Source organism: Macrobrachium rosenbergii, chromosome 6 (assembly GCF_040412425.1).
Source record: "Macrobrachium rosenbergii isolate ZJJX-2024 chromosome 6, ASM4041242v1, whole genome shotgun sequence".
Classification (NCBI taxonomy): domain Eukaryota; kingdom Metazoa; phylum Arthropoda; class Malacostraca; order Decapoda; family Palaemonidae; genus Macrobrachium; species Macrobrachium rosenbergii.
Genome location: NC_089746.1, coordinates 43,111,317 through 43,133,643, shown reverse-complemented (window position 1 = coordinate 43,133,643; position 22,327 = coordinate 43,111,317). Strand labels below are relative to the sequence as shown.

General features: G+C 36.7%; 1 protein-coding gene across 1 annotated transcript; it reads right to left on the bottom strand.

The window, feature by feature from the left end:
- Positions 1-8,638: 8,638 nt before the first annotated feature.
- LOC136839485 (lysosomal proton-coupled steroid conjugate and bile acid symporter SLC46A3-like) lies at positions 8,639-21,976 on the bottom strand. Its single transcript, XM_067105595.1, has 7 exons — positions 21,623-21,976; positions 18,558-18,710; positions 15,460-16,039; positions 15,203-15,298; positions 13,589-13,819; positions 9,642-9,798; positions 8,639-9,203 (listed from the first exon to the last, which is right to left on the bottom strand). Exons 1-7 carry the CDS (start codon positions 21,782-21,784, stop codon positions 8,780-8,782), a joined length of 1,803 nt encoding a protein of 600 aa, XP_066961696.1. The 5' UTR covers positions 21,785-21,976; the 3' UTR covers positions 8,639-8,779.
- Between the last annotated feature and the right edge of the window lie 351 nt (positions 21,977-22,327).

The following is a 22,327-nucleotide window of genomic DNA, read 5'->3' as shown; positions in this document are numbered from 1 at the left end:
CCGATGGTTTAATTGTCCATATATGCGTAATGTTTTACTTATGAATACTAATGTATTATGGCACAGTATGAAGAGCTGGGAAGCAAAACAAATACGGCATACTAGGACGAACGAGCACCCAGCTGTTGAAAGTTTCGCTGAAGAAAAAAATCTTGAATTTACTAATAGAAAATGTATAGTTAAAAAAATCTTGGTGTCTAATGATTTAACTGATGAGTAATATTCAAAAGCATGGACTAATGAGGTTGAATGATACTGCCATTCATCTAATATTCATCAATGTCCTCCGTAATATCTTTGAATCACCGAATTCTCATTAAAAAGTTGGTTGCTCAGTTAACCACATAAATCTAGGCCAACCAAGATCAACAGCTGAAATAAAAAAGGTTTGCCCTCTGTTGATTTACTGGTATGTCAAACTGGCGTCAAATGTCTTAGGCATCGACGCCAATGCGGTACAGAATGATTCGCAGGTCCTGATAATGAATAAAATTGACAATGGACGACATGAGGTGAAATGTTTAGTGCTAGTCTTGTAGACTTATCGCCAATTGCTTTACGGTACCTTTTCTTCACGTTGTTGTGGATATTATTATTATTATTATTATTATTATTCAGAAGATGAACCCTATTCACATACTTGAAATTCAAGTTCCAAATAATATGGTGTTCATTCGAAAGTAGTAACAGAATGTAAAGAGAAATACAGAAAGGGGAGATCAGTTATTAAAAACAAAACAAAGTAACAAATGAATAAATAAACAAATTATTACAATACACGGAGAATTGTATTTGGATAGAAATGCACTACATCGCTTCAACTTCTGAAGTTCCAACTACTCGAAAAACGGTGTGAGGAATAAAGGACCTCTGGAGTTAAGAGGTTCTTGTGGTCATTGGAGCGTGAAAATTATGAAAGCTATGATGAGGTCAGTTGTCTGACAAGATAGTTAAAAGACTGGTTTTTCGTCTCATGACAGATTTGGCTCAGATTAATTACGCCTTGCGTAGAAATTATATATAAAGCGAGAATTCTCATGGATGATGAAAAAGTAGGGAATTCTTTTTTTTCCAAATATGGAATGCTAAATGTGTTGATGAGAGACTTACTTGATCATAAATGTAAGAAAAATATGATTTTTAAGTTCCTGGAAGGTTTCTTTATATATATATATATATATATATATATATATATATATACATACAATATATATATATATATATATATATAATATATATATATATATATATATATATATATATATATATATATATATATATATATATATATAATCTCGTGGTTCACGATAAGCTGGCGAATAGGACGGCGCGTAAAAAAAAATTACATAAATGAATAAATGAGAGATTCTTGCTAATTTTGGTTATTAGACGCATGTCATGGTCACAATCGGGGTTAAAAAAGTAATGGGTTCTTGCAACCTCATCCAAGAAAGACTGAATTAGAACGACTGAATTAAAATATTTGCATCACAAAAAATTAGCAGCGCTATAACTTCTCCTGAAAAAAAATTACCATAAAAAAATAATGATATAAATGACTCCACAACAATCATAATTCACATCATTACCAAGAATATTAAATAACGTAGTTGAAGGAAGGATTATTTCCGTTGCTAAATCGAAATACCGCGTTTATTTGAATCATCATGTTGAACTTCAAAGAGTGCACACAACACTAGGCTTATTTCCACTCCACAGATATTTCTGCCAATTTTTTTTCTAAGAATTCACTGCTATGCTGTGTCTTATAACTATTTACATTCACCCGATTCTATGCACTTGTTTTCAAGAAGTATATCTGGTAAATGCGTGGCAGTTAATCTCTGAGACCACCAAAATCGCGTGGGAGTTGTAGCACAAAGAATATACACCCATTCTGGGACGTAGTTTTTGGAATTAAATCTATCGAGCTCCGCACAATAGCACTACAGACTCACTCCCGCACCCCCTTTCATCACAATACGATTGGAAAATAAAATTATAAAATCACTTTCGTCCTGCAATACAGTATTGAAATGACAGCTATTTGGTTACCGTAACGAGAACTGCTCTACGTACTAAACTTCTACCTCCTGAAGAAGGTCTCCTTAAACTGAGGGCACCAACGTCTTATTTCCATACTATTCGCAAAGTTTTTTGGGGCCACGTGATTTCTTCATGGGGTAAAACGTGCATAGGCCATGTCCTAGGCACGATGAGGGTTTCTGTCTTCGCAAAAGGAGAGATTATTTGTAAACAAACGCTATAGGCCTACAGGACTAACCGGATTTCTAGGGGTGGAGGAGTGTCACTTAATATTTTTGGTCGCATGAATGAAAAGACATCAGTAAGATGAAAGGAAAGGGTTTTGATAAGTGCACGGTGAATAAGCCATTTCGCAGAGAAAAGTAGGCTATGAGAAAAGAAAACGTCGTCGTGCTGGGCACGTGATCGTGTCGTGGTGCTATTGTGGGCGTGGTGTCGCGTTCCGGCTTACACGGAGCAGTTAAAGAGGTTCTCGAATTTTCTGGCACATCGCAATATCTTCTGTGGGGGATCCTCGTTTATTCTTCTTTTTTTCTTTCTGTCATGAGGGTGGCGCATGTACGCCCTAGTAGCGTTTTAAAAGTGATGTGGATCGAGTTTCGGAAACTAGTTTTTTCCCAGCAGACAACATTCGATTTTATATAAGTGGATTTTTGCGTCTAGCTTCTGTCCTTCGTGGCGGTGATGCTGTGCAGTTAGACGATTTTAAACGTTTGGTTCCTAAGAAATCATTTTACTTATGGCTATGCTGAGAAAGGACTTTAAATTGCATAGTTTCTGAGATAACGCAATTGTAAATGTTAATTTCTCTGATGGAAAGCTATTTTAATTGTTAATTTCTCTTATGGAAAAACCTTTTAAATGTTAACTTCTCTGTAAGAAAGCCATTTTGAATGTTAACTTCTCTGTAAGAAAGCCATTTTAAATGTTAATTTCTCTGAGGGGAAGCTTATTAAATGTGTTTTTCCTCATAGTAGGCCACTGTAAATGTTATGTCTCCGAAGATCGCAAGGAAAAAGGAAAATTAGTTCACACTGAAGTTCACACCTTAACAACAGAACAGCAAGATCTTAGTCCATAAATTAAGTTTCAACCTTTATCAAAGCCCACCAAACGGAAGACCAGTTTTTTACTATCCTTTTTAGAGGGATCTGTTTTATCGAAGATTGCCACAGTGAGGGAAAAGGAGCGTGAATCCTCATAGTGAGCATGCGAAGGACCACTAAGACTGTCTGATGCCGTAAGATATGAAACCGAGAGCGTTGTTGCCAAGGTACCAGGGTGTTTGAAACACGTCGTCAATAATAGACGTTAGGCTATAGTCTACTCTTCTTTTTTCTTTTATTTCTGTTTTATTCTTCAGATCTGGGCTATGTAATACATAAGGCATTAGGTAGCCTATTTAATTAGCCTTTGTATTTTGTAAATAAAATTTCTTTGTAGAAATCGTTAAAAGACTGTAGACTCTCAACAACTGTCAATATCTGTATGCACATTCTAAGCTTGCTATGCGTAAATGTAGGCCTATACATTTTCCATGTTTGCTATATAATATCTGTATAACGCTTCCATGTTCCTTATACGACAGCCGCATACATTCTCCATGTTTGCCATACGATAGCCGTACACGTTTTCCCATGTTTATTGTACGACAGACGTTTACATTTTCTATGTTTACTGTACAATAGCCAAATACATTTTCTATGTTTATTGTGCAATACCCGTATACATTTTCTGTTTATTGTACAATACCCGTATATATTTCCTATGTTTATTGTACAACAGTCGTATACTCTCCATGTTTGCCATACTATACCCGTATACAGTCTTCATGTGCGTAACGCGCACAGACAGTCCCCCCCCCCCCCAAAAAAAAAATACGCTTAAAAACACTCAAACTTTTTTCTCAGCAAGTAAGTAGACGTTGGCTTGAGGGGAAAATGAAAATATTTGAGAGATTCGCGTCCTTCTCATCTTATAAAGATAATGGTGGGGGGGGGGTTGTCTTGATTAGGCGGGAAGGTACTACAGTAATTGGTACTCCCGTATTTAAACAATACCACCACTGCGATTCTGTAGCCCGTATTCTCTTATGTTACTGTCGGTGTTTCTTTGCCATTTATTTATTTATTTATTTATTTATTCATTTCATTGGGAAATATATCTCTTGTGTCGCTTTATTTGTTTTTCTGTTCACTGGGCCAGAGGTTGCTTTTGCGGTTTATTTATTTATTTATTTAATTTAGTTGATTTCCTATTCATTGGGCCGGATGTCGCTTTTGTTGCTCCTTTTATTTATATATTCATGTATTCATTTATATGTTTTTCCATTCAATGGGCCAGATGTCGTTTTTGTTGCTTCTTCCAAGGCGCTCTTTCCCACCTTGGTTTGTCTATTCTTAGTGAAAATGGCGTTCTACGACGTGTATATTTCAACCAGTTCGAACCAAAATTGCCACTCCTGCAGGAAATAAGCGATTCCTCGAGTCTTGATAAGGTGGCATGTAGCAGGCTTTCCGAAAATAAGTTGACGCTTATATAGTTGATGTTCTTTGCCAATTTCAACAATATTTTTTGAGTATTTCAGTTTATGTTAACTTACTTTTCATGGTTTATGTTATTCATTAACTTGAAATTTGTTCACGGCCTGTTGTTACTGTTGATGGATTTGATCATTTCCTTATTTAGAAATGTATTTTCAGATCAGTTTTGAGTCGATATCAAGTCATCGAGGCCCTTCATAATCGACTTTCTGGACGTTCCAAATCACTGGGTCAAGGGCCACCCAATAAACCACTCTGGTATCGGCATATGCCTAAATATGTGGATTTAATCAATCCGAAATGAAAGATCAAATTCATTCCGAAATTAAATTACTTCAATTCCCAAATGAAAGGTCCTCAATTAATTCCCGAATGAATTTTCCTCAATAATTCCAAAATGAAAGTTCTTTATTTAGTTCTGACATTACAGTTCTTTAATAATTAATTCAGAAATGTGAGTTTTTTTAATTAATCCCGAATGAAACTTCTTTAATTAATTCCGAAATGAAAGTTCTTTCATTAATCCCGAAATGAAAGTTCTTTCATTAACTCCGAAAGGAAAGTTCTTCAGTTAATTCTAGAATAAAAGTTTACATTAATTCCGAAATGAAAGTGCTTTCATTAATTCCGAAAATAAAGTTATTCAATTAATTCTAGAATTAAAATTTTTTAATTAACTCCGAAATAAAAGCTCTTTCCTTAATTCCGAAATAAAAGTTCTTAAATCAATTCTAGAATGACAGTTCATTTATTAACTCCAAAATTAACATTCCTTAATTAATTCAGGAATGATAGTTCCTTAATTCAGGAATGACAGTTCCTTTATTAATCAAGAAATGACACTTCCTTAATTAATTCCAAAATGAAAGTTCCTCAACTATTTCAGAAATGAAATTTCCTGAATTCAAAAATGAAAGTTTTTTCAATAATTCCGAAATGACAGTTCCTTAAGTAATTCCGAAATGACAGTTCCTTAAGAAATTCCTAATTCCGAAACGAAAGTTCCTTCGGTAATTCCGAAACGAAGGAACTTTCTGAATTAATTAAAGAACTTGCATTTTGGAATGAATAAAGGAACTTTAATTAATTCTGAAATGAAAGTTCCTTTATTCATTCCAAAATGCAAGTTCTTTAATTAATTCAGAAATGCAAGTTCCTTAAGTAATTAGGGAAATCGAGCAATTGCTTCTTCTTCTTGAGAATTTATAAATATTGTTGGAAATTTTTTCCCAGGGACTTAAACTGTACGTGATGGAGATTTATTGGAGCACGAGCAATATTTATGCGGTATCTTTTGCCCGATATAACACGTAGTGAAATTGATTTTACCACGGCGAGTAATGTTTTGTTATTTTCTCCGGGGCAACTATAATACTTCTGATATCCAATGGATATGCGTGTTTAATCATGGACACTCTATCATTAAATTCATACCTCACATTGGGATCGAACCCGGGCCCTGAGAGCAGTATAGTAGCAAAAGTAGAAATTGCAGTAACAGGTGTGGCAATTTGACAGGGCTGACTGAATGATTGATTGCGATTTATCTGGCGTCGAAGGATTTGAAGGGAATGAAAGCAAAACGCCATTAAATTTTTCCTGTCTAGGACATACTGCGTTCCCAAAATACATTTGGTTTCAAGTCACTATACAGTAATCCGTTATATTACAGGCGTTACACACATACAACACAAGCAGATGTATAAATTACAAGAGTTTGGCAACAAGTTTGGTTAAGTTCTACTTGTAACTAACTTACGATGTCGACTCACGATCGGAAACATCTTATGCTCCGTTTGAAATCTTACTACGGTACAAACTTGAGAAACAACACTGCGTATCAACTTACTATGAAATGCTCCTAGGCGACGGAAATACTTCGACGAGTAATGCCCTTTCAGCAGCTGTCTCCACAGTTCAACGAACATAAGCGACGTGTTTGAGAATCACCCCCCCCCCAACACCACAATTATCACCAGAAAAAAATACACTAAGAACCCCAGGGCAGCTTCAAATTCGATATTGCCCTGCGCTGTTCGTGCATGGACTAAGTTTCGGGTAGCGCCAAGTTGGCTCGCCGAGTCGCCGGTTAACTGCTCTGAAGGCAATTCTTTAAGACAGGATAGTTTCGCTACCGTGACGAGGCAGTTTGGAACCGGAATTAGCCAATTCCAAGGTCAGAGATATACACCTTGGCCAATTATTTCATTATAACTTTCGGCTGAGCTGCAGGGGTGGAACTAAACACATGAAGTGAATTTGAAAATAGGAATGCGGACGTTACTACGTCCAGTTACGTAATAATCGTGCATTTAATATGAAGTTTACAAATAACATGGCCTAATGGAATTCAACAGAAGTTGAACAGGTTATGTATTTTGGGTCAGGAGGAGCCATTCTGGGTTACGTGCCCAGCGTTCGACTCTCCGACCGGCCGATGAAGAATTAGAGGAATTTATTTCTGGTGATAGAAATTAATTTCTCGTCATAATATGGTTCGGATTCCACAATATGTGGTAGGTCCCGTTGCTAAGTAACCAGTTGGTTCTTAGCCACGTAAAATAAATCTAATCCTTCGGACCAGCCCTAGGAGATCTGTAAAGCTCAGTGGTCTGGTTAAACTAAGATATACTTTTTTTTCCTTGAATACGCAACTTATAAAACATTTACCTCTGCAGACGTTCAGTCGAGTACTGCAAAAATGCCTACATGATTAAAACAACCGTTATCTCAATTATTTTCCAATTTTGTGTTACCCAATACCACAGTCTGCCGTAATAGTGCACAGAAAAAGGGTATAATCAAGTCACACCTACAACGAGCACCTGGATAGACTTTATTAGGAAAAGAAATCCATACATCTTCCTACAATTCATCGTGCATCTTTCACGTAACACGTAACATTAAAAATAAGTTTAACACTGAGACTAGAGTCAGGAAGTCCTACCATTAAGCATAAAATATTTAAAAAGGGTAAATTGGCACGTTATCTACACGCGGAGAGAATAATATAAAACAGACCAACGGACAGGGAAAAAAAAAACATAAAAGATAGAAAGATATTTCTACGTCATCATCACGGTCGGAAGCCATCTTGGCTTTCCCGTGTTACGTAGACGATATCGGGCCTCCATTAGACATCAACCACAGAAGCTGACGTCTATCCTCGAGAAATCACGTGACGTCCTTTATGAAATCAGTAAATATATTAATGATATATATATATATATATATATATATATATATATATATATATATATATATATATATATATATATATATATATATATATATATATATATATATATATAATATATATATAATGCAATTGCATCGTTATGTGCGCAGGCGCATTCACGCATTCAGAACGTCAACATTTGTTATAACAAAGTACGGCCTTTATCTTCTTTCCAGGTATAAGCAAAAAACAAAAAATGTTTAATATTTTGAGACGAAACAAAAACAAAACAATTAAAAAAAACGTAAAGTAGACTAGAATAGTGATAGTGAAGAAATGAATGTCTGTTATTTGTAAATCTAGCTACCCGGTATGTGGTCAATATACTGTATATAGGGGATTAACCTATGAATTATTATTGTTCTTGTTATTAAAATTATTATTACTGGAATCATTATCCTTAACATGAGAGAGAGAGAGAGAGAGAGAGAGAGAGAGAGAGAGAGAGAGAGAACTTCGGACATAAATGAGACCATTCATGATGAACTTCGTTAGGCAAAGATGTGAAAAGTTTCTTTTCTGAATAATATATATATATATATATATATATATATATATATATATATATATATATATATATATATATATATATAACTAAACGAAAAGAGAAGAGATAATAACAATGAATTATGGATTCATATTGCCATTCTTGTTAATCATCATCAGTACAAGAAACGGACACGACGAACTCCCTTCATAATCAAAACTCTGCGTCAATAAATACGTTAGGCGATGCGACGTCGTGGGCGCGTCAATGCCACACTTAATGCGTATGGTACAAAATAAAAAAAAATTAAAGGGAGTTCCCTTTCCCTCCTAACTCTAATGAAAGCAATGAGATCTCCGCCCGTCCTCTCAGACTAAGAAGTCGTCTTCTTCATTTTTGTCTTCGCTTTTGCCCCACGAGATGAACAGATAAACTGCGATTATCATATCCACGACTCGACGCTCTCTACTCTACTCTTCTTTGGTCGGTTTCTCTCCTGTCGGCGCCGCGTCGCGAATTATCGCCGCTGGCATTCGCCCTCTCCGACTCGAGGATTTCCGCGTCAGTCATCCTGTTCTCGTAGCAGGTGTCGTCGTCGGTGTCTCTACCCTGGTATTCCTGACAAGTAGGCGGCGATTGTTTCAAAGCGGACTGTCGCCTGCTGGCGCTACTAAGTCTGTCTATACTCCTTTCGAGGCCGCAGGGCTGAGCTACATCGTCGCCTTCGGCTGTTCCCGAAGGGGACTGGGGTTTCGTCTCCGACTCGGACGAGATTTTGAGGTCGGCTTTCGGTTTCTTCTGGTCAGCCTGCTGTTTGGCGTCCTTTGGCTGCGCCCCTTCTATGTCGGCTTTTTTCATTTCCTCAGTCACGTGGGAGATGTGGATGACCCTGTCGAGAGAAGAAGACGGTTTGTATATTGGCCAGCTAATGTAAACATCACAGCATTCATAATCTGATGAAGACAAAAACATATCACCAGGAATCCTTTCAAGAATAGACTATAGAATTCAGGCCAAAGGCCAAAACCTGCGACCTATGAGGTCATTCAGCGCTGAAAGGGAAACTGAGAGAAAAGAGGGCTTGAAAGGTGTAACAGGAGGAAACCCCTTTGCAGTCGCACTATGAACCAATTATTAGAGAGCGTGGAAAGTCAGATGGAAGAAAGAGAACATGAACGGAGGCACAGTGAAAAGAATGAAAGAGGTTGCAGCTAGGTGCCGAAGGGACGCTGCTGGGACCCTTAAATAATGCCTACAGTGCACCACGTGAGGTGCACTGACGGGCACTACCCCACTTCAGAGGAAGCCCTTTCAAAGAAGTACTTACAAGAACGTGATCAGTGAAACGGCCACGAGCGACGCCCCGAAGAAGAACTGCGCTTCCGGGAAGTCCTTGACAGTCTTGTGGTAGATGGGGGCATACATGGCATACCCAACCATAGGCATGAGGCCCTGGGTAGCTGATATAACTGCACTGACGCGACCTGTGTAGATGGAAAACAGGAGTTTTTAATCACAGAATTTTTTCCCAATGTGAAATTTAGTGTTATATATAAATTATATACATCAGAAATATATATATATATATATATATATATATATATATATATATATATATATATATATATATATATTATATATACATATATGTTATATAATATATATTATATATATAATGTATATTATACAATTATATATATTATAATATATATATACATAAAATTCATGGTCATATAACTTCAGTGCACAAACAGCATATGAAGATGGCTCAGCATCATGGCCTGTGAACTTTGGTAACCATTTTTCCTGAACTGAAAAATTTATCTTAACTTTTCATTTTGGATTTCTTCTTTTTCGATCAGTACTTTGGCTGTAATCTCCTGTAAAATACAAAGTAGTTCTATTGTGAGTCTGGCGCAGCCCTGAAGAAGACCATGGGTTAATAGATGAAACAGCTGTCAGCTTGGGAAGGAATAAATTTAAGCAAAGGAGAGAGAGAGAGAGTTCTAACATTCAAAGAATGCATTAATACAATGGAATATTTATATATTACGGAATATAATAAGAAGCTGGTATATCAGTCGGTACCGCCTTGGCCTGTCACTCGGGAGACCGAGATCCGTTCCCGATGTGAGTCAGAAATTTATTTCTGTGATACAAGTCCTCAAGTGTTCTTTATTTCTTTATGTATCTTCCAATTCATGTTTCACGAGTGGTCACAGTAACGAATCTGATAACTATCTGTGACACGATTCTCCCGTATGAACTCACATCAGCCAATTGGAACGACTTGAAAGCAAATTCAGATGTACTCGAAAGCATCTTGGCGTTATAGAAATCGAGCAAGAACTCCGAAGAAGCCGAGAGCCGAGTGAATTGGATCCAGCGCTTTTTTATTTATTTTTTTAATATCAAACATCAAACTAATATAAGTAGACGTCTTATAACGTTTCCGATATGACGGGTTTTGCTGCATCAAATTTCTGGACGTATTCAGAGCTAGCCCCACTATCTTACCAATTCTGAACAATAAAACTCACACAAACACATATACATAGATATATACAATATATATATATATATATATATAATATATATATATATATATATATATATATAAATATATACACACACATATATATATATACATATATATATATATGTATATATATATGTATGTATACACACACACATATATATATACACACATATGTATATATATATATATATATATATATATATATATATATATATATATATATATATATATATTATATATATATACTGTTAAGCCGTGGAATTCCGTTCCGACTTCTGTAATCCCCCTCAACGTTAGTCCCATGCTTCTTTCTCCTCTCTCTTTACCCTCTCCGTAGGTGTTCGGGCCTGGGCAATAAAAGGACAGTGCGTTTTGTTTCGTCTCATTGGATTTAACACATAAAAAACTACAATAAAATGATGTTATGTTTTATTTCGTCCGATTTTCGTTTGCACGCGTAAAAACTCTCTCTCTCTCTCTCTCTCTCTCTCTCTCTCTCTCTCTCTCTCTCTATATATATATATATATATATATATATATATATATATATATATATATATATATATATATACATACACACATATATATTTTATATATGTATATATGTATATATATTTATATTTTTATATATATATATATATATATTTATATATATATATATATATATATATATATATATATATATATATATATATATATATATATATATATATATACAAACACATGACAAACACATGCGCACGGGTATATATACACACACACGAACGAACGAACATCCGTATCAACGAAGCGTTGAATGACAGATCAAGTCTCGAATGCACTTTGGTCAATCGACCAATCAGTAATAACTGGACTACCTGCTCCTGACGTCTTTTGCGTCATAACAGTTAAGGAACGAGTTGCATGAGCAAGTTCTTGACACACCAGAGTCCAGAGAGCAGACCTTGGGTCCGACTGCTTGTTGCTCTTCCTGTTGTTGCCCTTCATAAAAAGAGGTCGACTTTGCCCACCGATTGCCCCGGTTGACGGAAAATGAAAATTAAGGCAGTTCTGCTTACATAAGTGTGCTCTCTAACATTTAGCCAAAGGACGAGAGAGAGAGAGAGAGAGAGAGAGAGAGAGAGAGAGAGAGGTTTTGATATTCAAATGTGTATGATCTTACATTCAGCCAAAGGAAGAGAGAGAGAGAGAGAGAGAGAGAGAGAGAGAGAGAGAGAGAGAGAGAGAGAGAGAGAGATCTTAATATTCAAACGACAGCATCAAATATATATGTTCTTATATTTAGCCAAATGACGAGTAAGAGAGAGAGAGAGAGAGAGAGAGAGAGAGAGAGAGAGAGAGAGAGAGAGAGAGAGAGAGAGAGAGTTTTAATACTCAAACGACACTAACAAATGTGGAAAATCTTAGGAATCAAGTATAAAGTATGTTTTCCATTTAGCCAAAGGGAAGAGAGAGAGAGAGAGAGAGAGAGAGAGAGAGAGAGAGAGAGAGAGAGAGAGAGAGAGAGAGAGAGAGAGAGAGAGATTTCAATACTCAAAGAACACTAGCAAGTATCGAAAATCTTAGGAAACGAGCAAGAATTTCAAACGAATCCTTTCCTTGATATCACAAAAACCAGGAAAACAAACAGTGAATAAAAATAGTAAGGAAAACAAGCAGAGTGAATAAAAAGTGTCAGGAAAACAAGTAGAGTGAATAAAAATAGTAAGGAAAACAAGCAGAGTGAATAAAAAGTGTCAGGAAAACAAGTAGAGTGAATAAAAATAGTAAGGAAAACAAGCAGAGTGAATAAAAAGTGTCAGGAAAACAAGTAGAGTGAATAAAAATAGTAAGGAAAACAAGCAGAGTGAATAAAAAGTGTCAGGAAAACAAGTAGAGTGAATAAAAATAGTAAGGAAAACAAGCAGAGTGAATAAAAAGTGTCAGGAAAACAAGTAGAGTGAATAAAAATAGTGAATAAAAATAGTAAGTGAATAAAAAGTGTCAAAAACGAGTGAATAAAAATAGTAAGGAAAACAAGCAGAGTGAATAAAAAGTGTCAGGAAAACAAGTAGAGTGAATAAAAATCGTCAGGAAAACAAGTAGAGTGAATAAAAATCGTCAGGAAAACAAGTAGAGTGAATAAAAATCGTCAGGAAAACAAGTAGAGTGAGTAAAAATCGTCAGGAAAACAAGTAGAGTGAATAACAAATCGCTAAGAAAACAAGTAGAGTGAATAAAAATCGTCAGGAAAACAAGTAGAGTGAATAAAAATCGTCAGGAAAACAAGTAGAGTGAGTAAAAATAAAAATCGTCAAATCGAAAAAACAAGTAGAGTGAATAAAAATCAAAAAACAAGTCGCTAATAAAAATCGAAAAACAAGTAGAGTGAATAAAAATCGTCAGGAAAACAAGTAGAGTGAGTAAAAATCGTTAGGAAAACAAGTAGAGTAAAAATCGTTAGGAAAACAAGTAGAGTGAATAAAAATCGTCAGGAAAACAAGTAGAGTGAATAAAAATCGTCAGGAAAACAAGTAGAGTGAATAAAAATCGTTAGGAAAACAAGTAGAGTAAAAATCGTCAGGAAAACAAGTAGAGAGAATAAAAATCGTCAGGAAAACAAGTAGAGTGAATAAAAATCGTCAGGAAAACCAGCAGAGTGAATAAAAAAAATTATGAAGCAACAGAGGAAAAGAGAGTTAAGCGAAACCACGCCACCTTCAGAGTAAAATCCAAGGTCTGACGAAGGAACTCACCTTTCTCGTTGGGAGAGACGAGTTTCGTGGCCAGAGACTTGTGGGCGATGATGCTGGCGTTGGAGATGACGCTGGCCATGGGACCCAGCCACATGAGGAAGCCCAGGGAGGTCCCGCTGACGAAGCCGTAACAGCAGTACTCGCCGATGAGGGAAAGTGACCCGATGACGATCAGCATAGGGTCCGTGATGGAAACCAGGCGCGTCAGAATAGGTACCATGATGAGGGACCCTGCAATGGAATATAAATCGGAATATAAAATCTAGGGCTAAGGCCAAGCGCTGGGACCTACAGTATGATGAGGTCATTCAGCGCTGATAGGGAAATTGAGAGTATAAAGGTTTGAAGGGTGTAACAGGAGGAAGACCTCGCAGTTGCACTATGAACCAATTGTTAGGAGAGGGTTAATGAAAGTAAGATGGAAGAAAGAGAATTAGAACGGAGGAGGTCCAGTAAAAAGAATGAAAAGGGCTGCAGCTTGGGGCCGATGGGACGCCGCAAAGAACCTTAAATAATGCCTGCAGTGCACCGTGTGGCGTGCACTGACGGCACTACTTGAGTTATCTGATTCGGTAAACGGCTGCTGGTGCAGACTGCTGGTGAGAATGGAGTAAGTTAATGTGATGTCATTCGCATTATGACTGCCGTTACAGGGATACGCAGCCCAGTTATGTAGTATTGCTAAATTTATTTTTGCTGGCCTCAACACACTCGGTTACAGCATGAACTGCTGATCTAACATGGCGTCAGATAGCTGGAGTGTAAAATTTAATTAGGCCTACATACTTATAACTTCCATTTCTGGTGTTAAAGAACTTAAAACATAGTCAGTTAAATCCACTCTATCAATCCTCCTTCTCTAACCACATTTGAAAATGCCATGTCTTTTGAAAAACAAAATCATTCTCTCTTACAACACAATACCACACCTTAGATTATCCATTTAGTGTTCGCTCAGACTTCAACTCCTCATCTATCAAAGCTCAGTGCCTTACGTGAATCAAAAGGTTTACTAGAATCAAAAGGTTTACTAGAATCAAAAGGTTTACTAGTACTCTATGCCAAAATGTTAAGGTATTCTACTTAAAGATGATTCAAGTGAAGCAAGTTTTTGTATTTTTATTTATTCATTTCTTTTTAGGCTGTTTGCCTTCGTTCTACTCATCTTTTGTAAATTTTCTCCGGGTTATCGAAACGGTTAGGAAAACGGTTAAAACAACGAGAGCTCAGCACAGGATTGCAAAATAAACTTCGGCATACAAAATTAGTTAGTTATAAATGATTTGTTTAATCAGAGGTCTGGTTAAACAAGTCATTTATAACTAACTAATTTTGTATGCCGAAGTTTATTTTGCAATCCTGTGCTGAGCTCTCGTTGTTTTAACCGTTTTCCTAACCGTTTCGATAACCCGGAGAAAATTTGCAAAAGATGAGTAGACCGAAGGCAAACAGCCTAGAAAGAAATGAATAAATAAAACGTAGGCCTACGAGAATCGGTTAACGGATTTGTGAAGATTATCGTAGGTCATTCCCCTCATATTACGACTATAGCTTGAAAGTAACTTAATTTTCAAGAAAAAGAAAATTGCTTCAAAAACGTCGCCCTTTCCTCACCTGTGGCAGCAAGTAAAGTTCTGTAACTTGACCAGTACGTGTAAATGGCTTCATCCCAGCCGAGAGCCGTGCGCACGAAAGGATACATGTAGAAACCTGAAATGAATGAGGCATTCCAGTGTTATTATTTAGTCGAAGACGGGATAGAAACAGTTATATACGTATTTAGACAATGCCAATGAACACTGACCTAAGAAGATGCATTGCAACAGCAGATAAAGTAAAGTTTATCGAATAAAAACTTGGCCACCATTTACCTCTGGCAATTCTGCGGATCATGTTACTACCAACGACGATCAGGAATATCGCCCTGGCGTATCCCTCTCGTCTCATGAAGGCCGTCTTGAAGGCTTCTGCCACGCGCCGCCAGTTGAAGAAGTCCAACAGCATCTTGGTCTTGGTGATGTCTTCCTTCTTGAGGGCGATCTCGCTCTTCTGGCCCTCCTCCTTCGGCTTCAGGACGGCGAAGGGCCCGTGGCTCTCCTTGATGAAGAAGATGATGTAGATGAGGTTGCTCAGGTGGATCAAGAACACGATGCCGAGGGAGACGTTGATTCCGCCGTACTGGATAGCCAGAGCACCGATCAGGTTGCCGAGCGGCCCTCCGAAGTACCACAGGGAGACGGCCGTGCTCACTCTCGAGGTCCTCGACTTGATGTCGCTGACGTCGCTGATGTAGGCCACTGAGATGGAGAGGAACCCTTGCATGCAGCCGCCTATCGAGTCAAAGAACGTCGCCACGTAGATGAATTCCATAGGCCAATGGGACATCACATTATTGAGCAGGTAGCCACCAGACCACACTGCGTGGCATATGGTGGTCATTAAAAAGGGAATCTAGAAAAGAAATAGTCACTAATGAATACCAAGACTAGCAATTCCTTTTGAGCATTATGGATATTCTGTAACTGTGGATTTCCACTGATAATTTTGCTTTATTTTCCCCTTGAAATACAGGAATGTGGTGGCATATTACTATGTAACGTTTCTGCTTTGATACCATACTGATTGGTATTTTCACAGCGAGCTCTTGTCTCAACTAAGGGCACACATATGTTAACACAAGTAGATAGCATTCATTTTCATAACGAAGGTTAAGTGTTATAAGGCTGAATTTCAATGCCAGCCATTTAAAACATTTCTTTTTTAAATTAACCCCTGCAAATCTTATCTACGCCAGTTAAAAAGAACAATCTTACCAAATCTATACAAGAACTCCCTTTCCCACTCTGGATTGCCTAAACACAAAGGAATGGAAAATCACTCCTTTTGCTGAATCCTGTCCACTGATCTGGGCCTGTTGCTAGTCTTAACTGAACACAGTAGAGCTAAGGTTTCACGTAAAAACTTGGTTAATGGCTGTGAAGACTGGACCTCTTTCATTTGGCAAACCTAACCAGCTAAAAATGATTTGTGGTTTTTCAAATCTAACCAGTTAAGACTTATTACGTAATTTTTTTTCAAATGTAATTAGCGTAGAATCATCCAGAAATTTGCTAATATAATCAGCTCTGTGAAGTTTTAACCAAACCGAGCTAATATTCAGCTGCCATTTTTCAGAAAAATAAGAGGAAATTTTGCATAACTTTTCAGATTTAACCATCCACGAATCAATCTTAATTTTGCAGATTTAACTAGACAGACCTGTTCGTAACTCTTCAGATCAAACCATCCACGAATCACTCGTAATTTTACAGATGTAGCTAGATAATGTCAAACTTTCAGATTTAACCATCTGGCCGGCACTCGTAACTTTGCTATTCCGAATTTAGTGAACGACTTTGAACAACGGGTGCTTAGATTCTTCTTACAAAAGACAGAGCCTTTCTGTGACAGTTGGCATTTTTCATGAAAGTTGAATAAGTTTTTTGGTGGGACTCTTAATACACGGAAAACTGAACTTTGTTTCATAAGTACCTACCAATTACGAGATACTTACTGAACTGACGGAGTTTAATTGAAATGGCAGGATGTTCAGGAGACTATTATGAAGAAAACATCAACAGCTTTATTGACTTAATCTCTGGGACGAAATTATACAGAAGATGTCTGTCTATAAGGAAATACACGTACTTGTCCGCCATTGGAAGATAACTCATCTGAACAATGAAATGACCCTATCACAATTTTGAAAGACTAGGGGACTCATTTTCTGAGTTTTACTATATACCCTAAGCTTTGCATTATATCTAAATTACCCGTAGGCTACAAAGTTAGAGATCACAGCCATTTCTATTTTTATTAAAGTAACCCATTTCTAAATTCTATGTATATTTGTGAAATAGCTTCCACATACAGGCTTAGCTTGTATATTGATCTTGAAACAATCTACAGCCTATAGCTTTTATATTGGTCTTTAAGCAATCTGACCAGCCCCGATATGTTTGTTAAAAACCCATAATGAACACTCTATCCAAACCACCAAATTATTTGTCTAGTAAGGATAAATCTGACTCTTGTTTTGTGAGGGTTAGCATACCACCTTGGAACCAAAGCAAAAAATGCAGGAAGGGGGTAAAGCCACATACATCTAAAGATATAAAAATAAAAAAAAGGCAACAGAGAATAAATAACAAATTCACAAATACATCTAGAATGAGAAAACACTTAACAGCTGGGATGCTGCTGTGTCAATCCGTGGGAGAGGCAGCATCATTAACTCAAACCGGCTCCCGAGAACAATGTCCGAGATTGGGACTTGTAAAAAAAGACAAGAGAAAAGAAAAAAACATTTTAGCACATTTTTTAAACATGGCGAGAACTCCACGCTTCGGTGGGGTTCTCCAGTTGCTTATATAAAGCATGAGAGATATTATGCCAGCCACGGAATAGCCAACTTACAAGAACATATATGCAGGGAGGTAGTGATCTTTGCGTGTGCTGGTGCTTACAGAAGTAGAGTATGCGTGTGTGCGGGTAGAGTTTGTAGATATAGCATAAATTACGTATGTATGTATGTATGTATGTATGTATGTATGTATGTATGTATGTATATATATATATATATATATATATATATATAAATTTATATAAATATATATATATATATATATATATATATATATATATATGTATGTATGTAATATATGTATGTATGTATGTATGTGTATATATATGTATATACACATATGCATATATATATATATATATACATATATACATATATATATATATATATATATATATATATATATATATATATATATATATATATATATATATATATATATATATATATATATATATATATATATATATATACATAAACACACACACATACACACCTATGATCGACAGCTACCTGCATATATCAAAGAAGCGAAAAGAGGAAAGGGATGGGGGAGTAATTACTTACCTTCCTCCCGTACTTGTCACTCCAAGACCCCATAAAGAGGACAAAGATCAGAGGAAGTACTGACATCATGATGCTGTTCTTGAAGGCGAAAAGGCTGTACTCCTTCTGCACCAAGATGTTTTCGTCCGAGTGGTTCGACAGATTCGCACAAACCTGGAAAAAAATGGAGGAGAAACAGACGTTAGTTATGCGGGAAATAAAAACAAACCTGGAAAAATGGAGGACAAACAGACGTTAATGATGGGAAATAAAACAGTGAAAATGGAACAAACCTGGAAAAAATGGAGAAAAAACAGACATTAATGATGGGAAATAAAATAGTGAAAATGCAAACAAACCAGGAAAAATGGAGGACAAACAGGCGTTAATGATGGGAAATAAAACAGTGAAAATGGAACAAACCTGGAAAAACTGGAGGAAAAACAGACGTTAATGATGTGAAATAAAACAGTGAAAATGCAAACAAACCATGAAAAATGGAGGACAAACGGACGTTAGTTAAGGGGAAATAAAACAGTGAAAATGAAGGGGAAACGGATGTTAATTATGGAAAATGAAAGTTAAAATGAAAGGTTTATCATCGGGAGAAAACATTGAAATGAAGAGTTTATTAGGGGAAAGATAAAAGTTAAAATGAAAGTTTTTTAAGAAAAAAAAATGAAAATGCAGGGGAAACGGACCTTAAATCGGTGATAAAATTTAAAATGAAAGTTTTTTCATGGGGAAAAACAGTGAAAATGAAGGAGAAACGGACGTTAATTATGGAAAATAAAAGTTAAAATGAAAATATTACTATCGGGAAAATGGTGCAAATGAATGGGAAACGGACGCTGATTTTTGGAAAAGTCAAAATAAAGGGTTTATTATGGGGAAAAAGCAGCGAAAATGGAGGGGAAACAAACGTTAATTATAAAAATATGAACGTGAAAATGAAGGAAAAACGAACGTTAATGATGGAAAATAAAACGGTGAAAATGAAAGGGAAACGAACGTTAATGATGGAAAATAAAACGGTGAAAATGAAAGGGAAACGAACGTTAATGATGGAAAATAAAACGGTGAAAATGAAGGGGAAACGAACGTTTGTTATGGAAAATAAAAGTTAAAATGAAGATGCAACGAACGTAATTATGTGGGAAAAACAGTGAAAATGAAGGAAAAACGAACGTTATTTAGGGAAATAACTGAAAATGAAAGGAAAACGTGCGTTAATTATGGAAAAAGCCGTGAAAATGATGGGAAAACGAACTTAAATTATTGAACGATGAAAATGAAGGGAAAACAAACGTTAGTTACAGGACGGGACCTGATAAAATTAATGAGAACCAACGTTATTTATGGAAAAGAATGAAAGAACTGCGTATGCTTACATTAAGCGTCTCATCTTTCGCCTCTTCCTTAAGCACAGATATCTTTTGTAGTTTTTAGCCTTCTGTAAAAGAAAACTATTGTGCCGGCTTTGTCTGTTTGTCCGCACTTTATTCTGTCCCCACTTTTTTCTGTCTGCCCTCAGACCTTAAAAACTACTGAGGCTAGAGGGCTGCAATTTGGTATGTTGATCATCCACCCTCCAATCATCAAACATACCAAACTGCAGCCCTCTAGCCTCTGTAGTTTTTATTTGATTTAAGGTTAAAGTTAGCCATAATCGTGCTTCTGACAACGATGTAGGTTAGGCCACCACCAGGCCGTGGTTAAAGTGTCATGGGCCGCGGCTCATACGGCATTATACCGAGATCACCGAAAGGTAGATCTATTTTCGGTGGCCTGGATTATAAGCTGTACAGAAAACTTGACTGCACCGAAGAAACTTCGGCGCATTTTTTACTTGTTTTTTTTTTTTATTATTGGGCACTGAAGCGCGCTTCAGTCTAATGAAGAGCGTTTCAGTCTATGACCGTTTCAATCTAATGAAGCGCGTTTAAGTTGATGATCGTTTAAGTCTAATGAAGAGCTTTTCATTCTATGAAAGTTTCAGTCTAACGAAGAAGCGTTTCAGTCTATGAACGTTTCAGTCTAATAGAGAGCGTTTCAGTCTAATAAAACGCGTTTCAATCTAGTGAAGAGCATTTCAGTCTATGAACGTTTCAGTCTAATGAAGAGCGTTTCAGTCTATGAAAATTCCAATCTAATGAAACGCGTTTCTATCTAATGAAGAGCTTTTCAGTCTAAGAATGTTTCAGTCTAATGAAACGCTTTTCAGTCTATGACCGTTTCAACGAAAAGTGTTTTAGTCTAATGAAGAGCGTTTCAGTCTATGAACGTTTCATTCTAATGAAGAGCGTTTCATTCTATGGATGTTTCAGTCTAATTAAACGCGCTTCAGTCTAATAAAGAGCATTTCAGTTTAACGAAGCGCGTCTCAGTCTAATGAAATAATTTTTATTCTAGCGATCTGACAATTAAATCTTCGCCGTACAGGTTACGATATGCCGTTTTCAAATTTTATCAGCGTCATAACTATTCATATTTTTTGAAAGGGCTAACAAAATTATGCAAATGAAAATTCTTTGATTATCATATTTCAGATATGTCGTTATCTCTACTAAAATACCTAAATTTACTTAGTTATCTATTTATTTCAGAAATGGCCTAAGAATGTTAATCAACAAATTAACATTATCTAAATATTTATCAATTTTGTCATTTATATTTTTCTCTTCTAATAACATGACCTTAACTTTCTGTATTTTCTGTTACCTTTACCTTCTGTTACTTCTTTCCAATGAGCGCCATATTCTTTGGAAGCTTGGATTTCAAGTCAATGACCCCTGTGATGGGCTTGTTTAATAAGAATAGGGTTCATCTTCTCAATAATAATAATAATAATAATAATAATAATAATAATAATAATAATAATAATAATAATATTCTTTGGAAGCTTGAATTTCAAGGCAATGGGCTCTCACTAAATTTCGCTCGTCTTCTGAATAATAATAATAATAATAATAATAATAATAATAATAATAATAATAATAATAATAATAATAATAATAAATGAGAGACCGATACATGACCTTCTCGAGAGCAAAGGAACACAACGAAAAGAGGGAAACAATACTTACCTCCTGGGAATAGCCGAGGCTGACCTCACAGATCTTGTTCATCTGGACCACCTCCATGAACACCTGCATGGACCAGCTGCAGGCCCCGTCCAGGAGCATGATAGGCTCGACGGTCATGCATCCCAGGGCCTTCTTCACCCGGCTTCTGAACCCGTCCAGCATTTTGACGCGATTCCTCTGTGGCGACGGTTCCTCTCAACGCCTCCGACGGGGGGCTGATTCTGAAGATGTTGACGATGATGACGATGGTGATGGTGATGCCCCTCGGACGCAGGGGTATGTGGTGTGCAGAGGCCTCCTCCTGCTGCAGCAGCTGCTGATGTCCTCGTCCTCCTCCTGGGCGTCCGGGAACACCTACGAGGTGGGAGGGGAACAAATGTTGGGCGTCAAGAGAAAATGAGGGCACACCGAACGACTTCTTTCTTTTTCCCCAACACAAAATCCTTTTTCTCTTCCCCCAGATTTGAACTCAAGAAAAAGACTTTTTTATTTTTTTTATTTCTAACTGATCACAACTCGTTTTCACAGCAGCTCCGTGCTTCGGGTGATTCCTCTCATTTGCTCTTCAATCATTCCTGTATTGGAATGACTTCCCTCTGTGTACGGAACGATTCCACTAACTGGAAAAGATCCTTCCACTGACTTCCTCAGAAAAATTCCTGTTTTTTGCCTGGGAAAGTTCCTCTTAAGTACTCAAGGAAAATT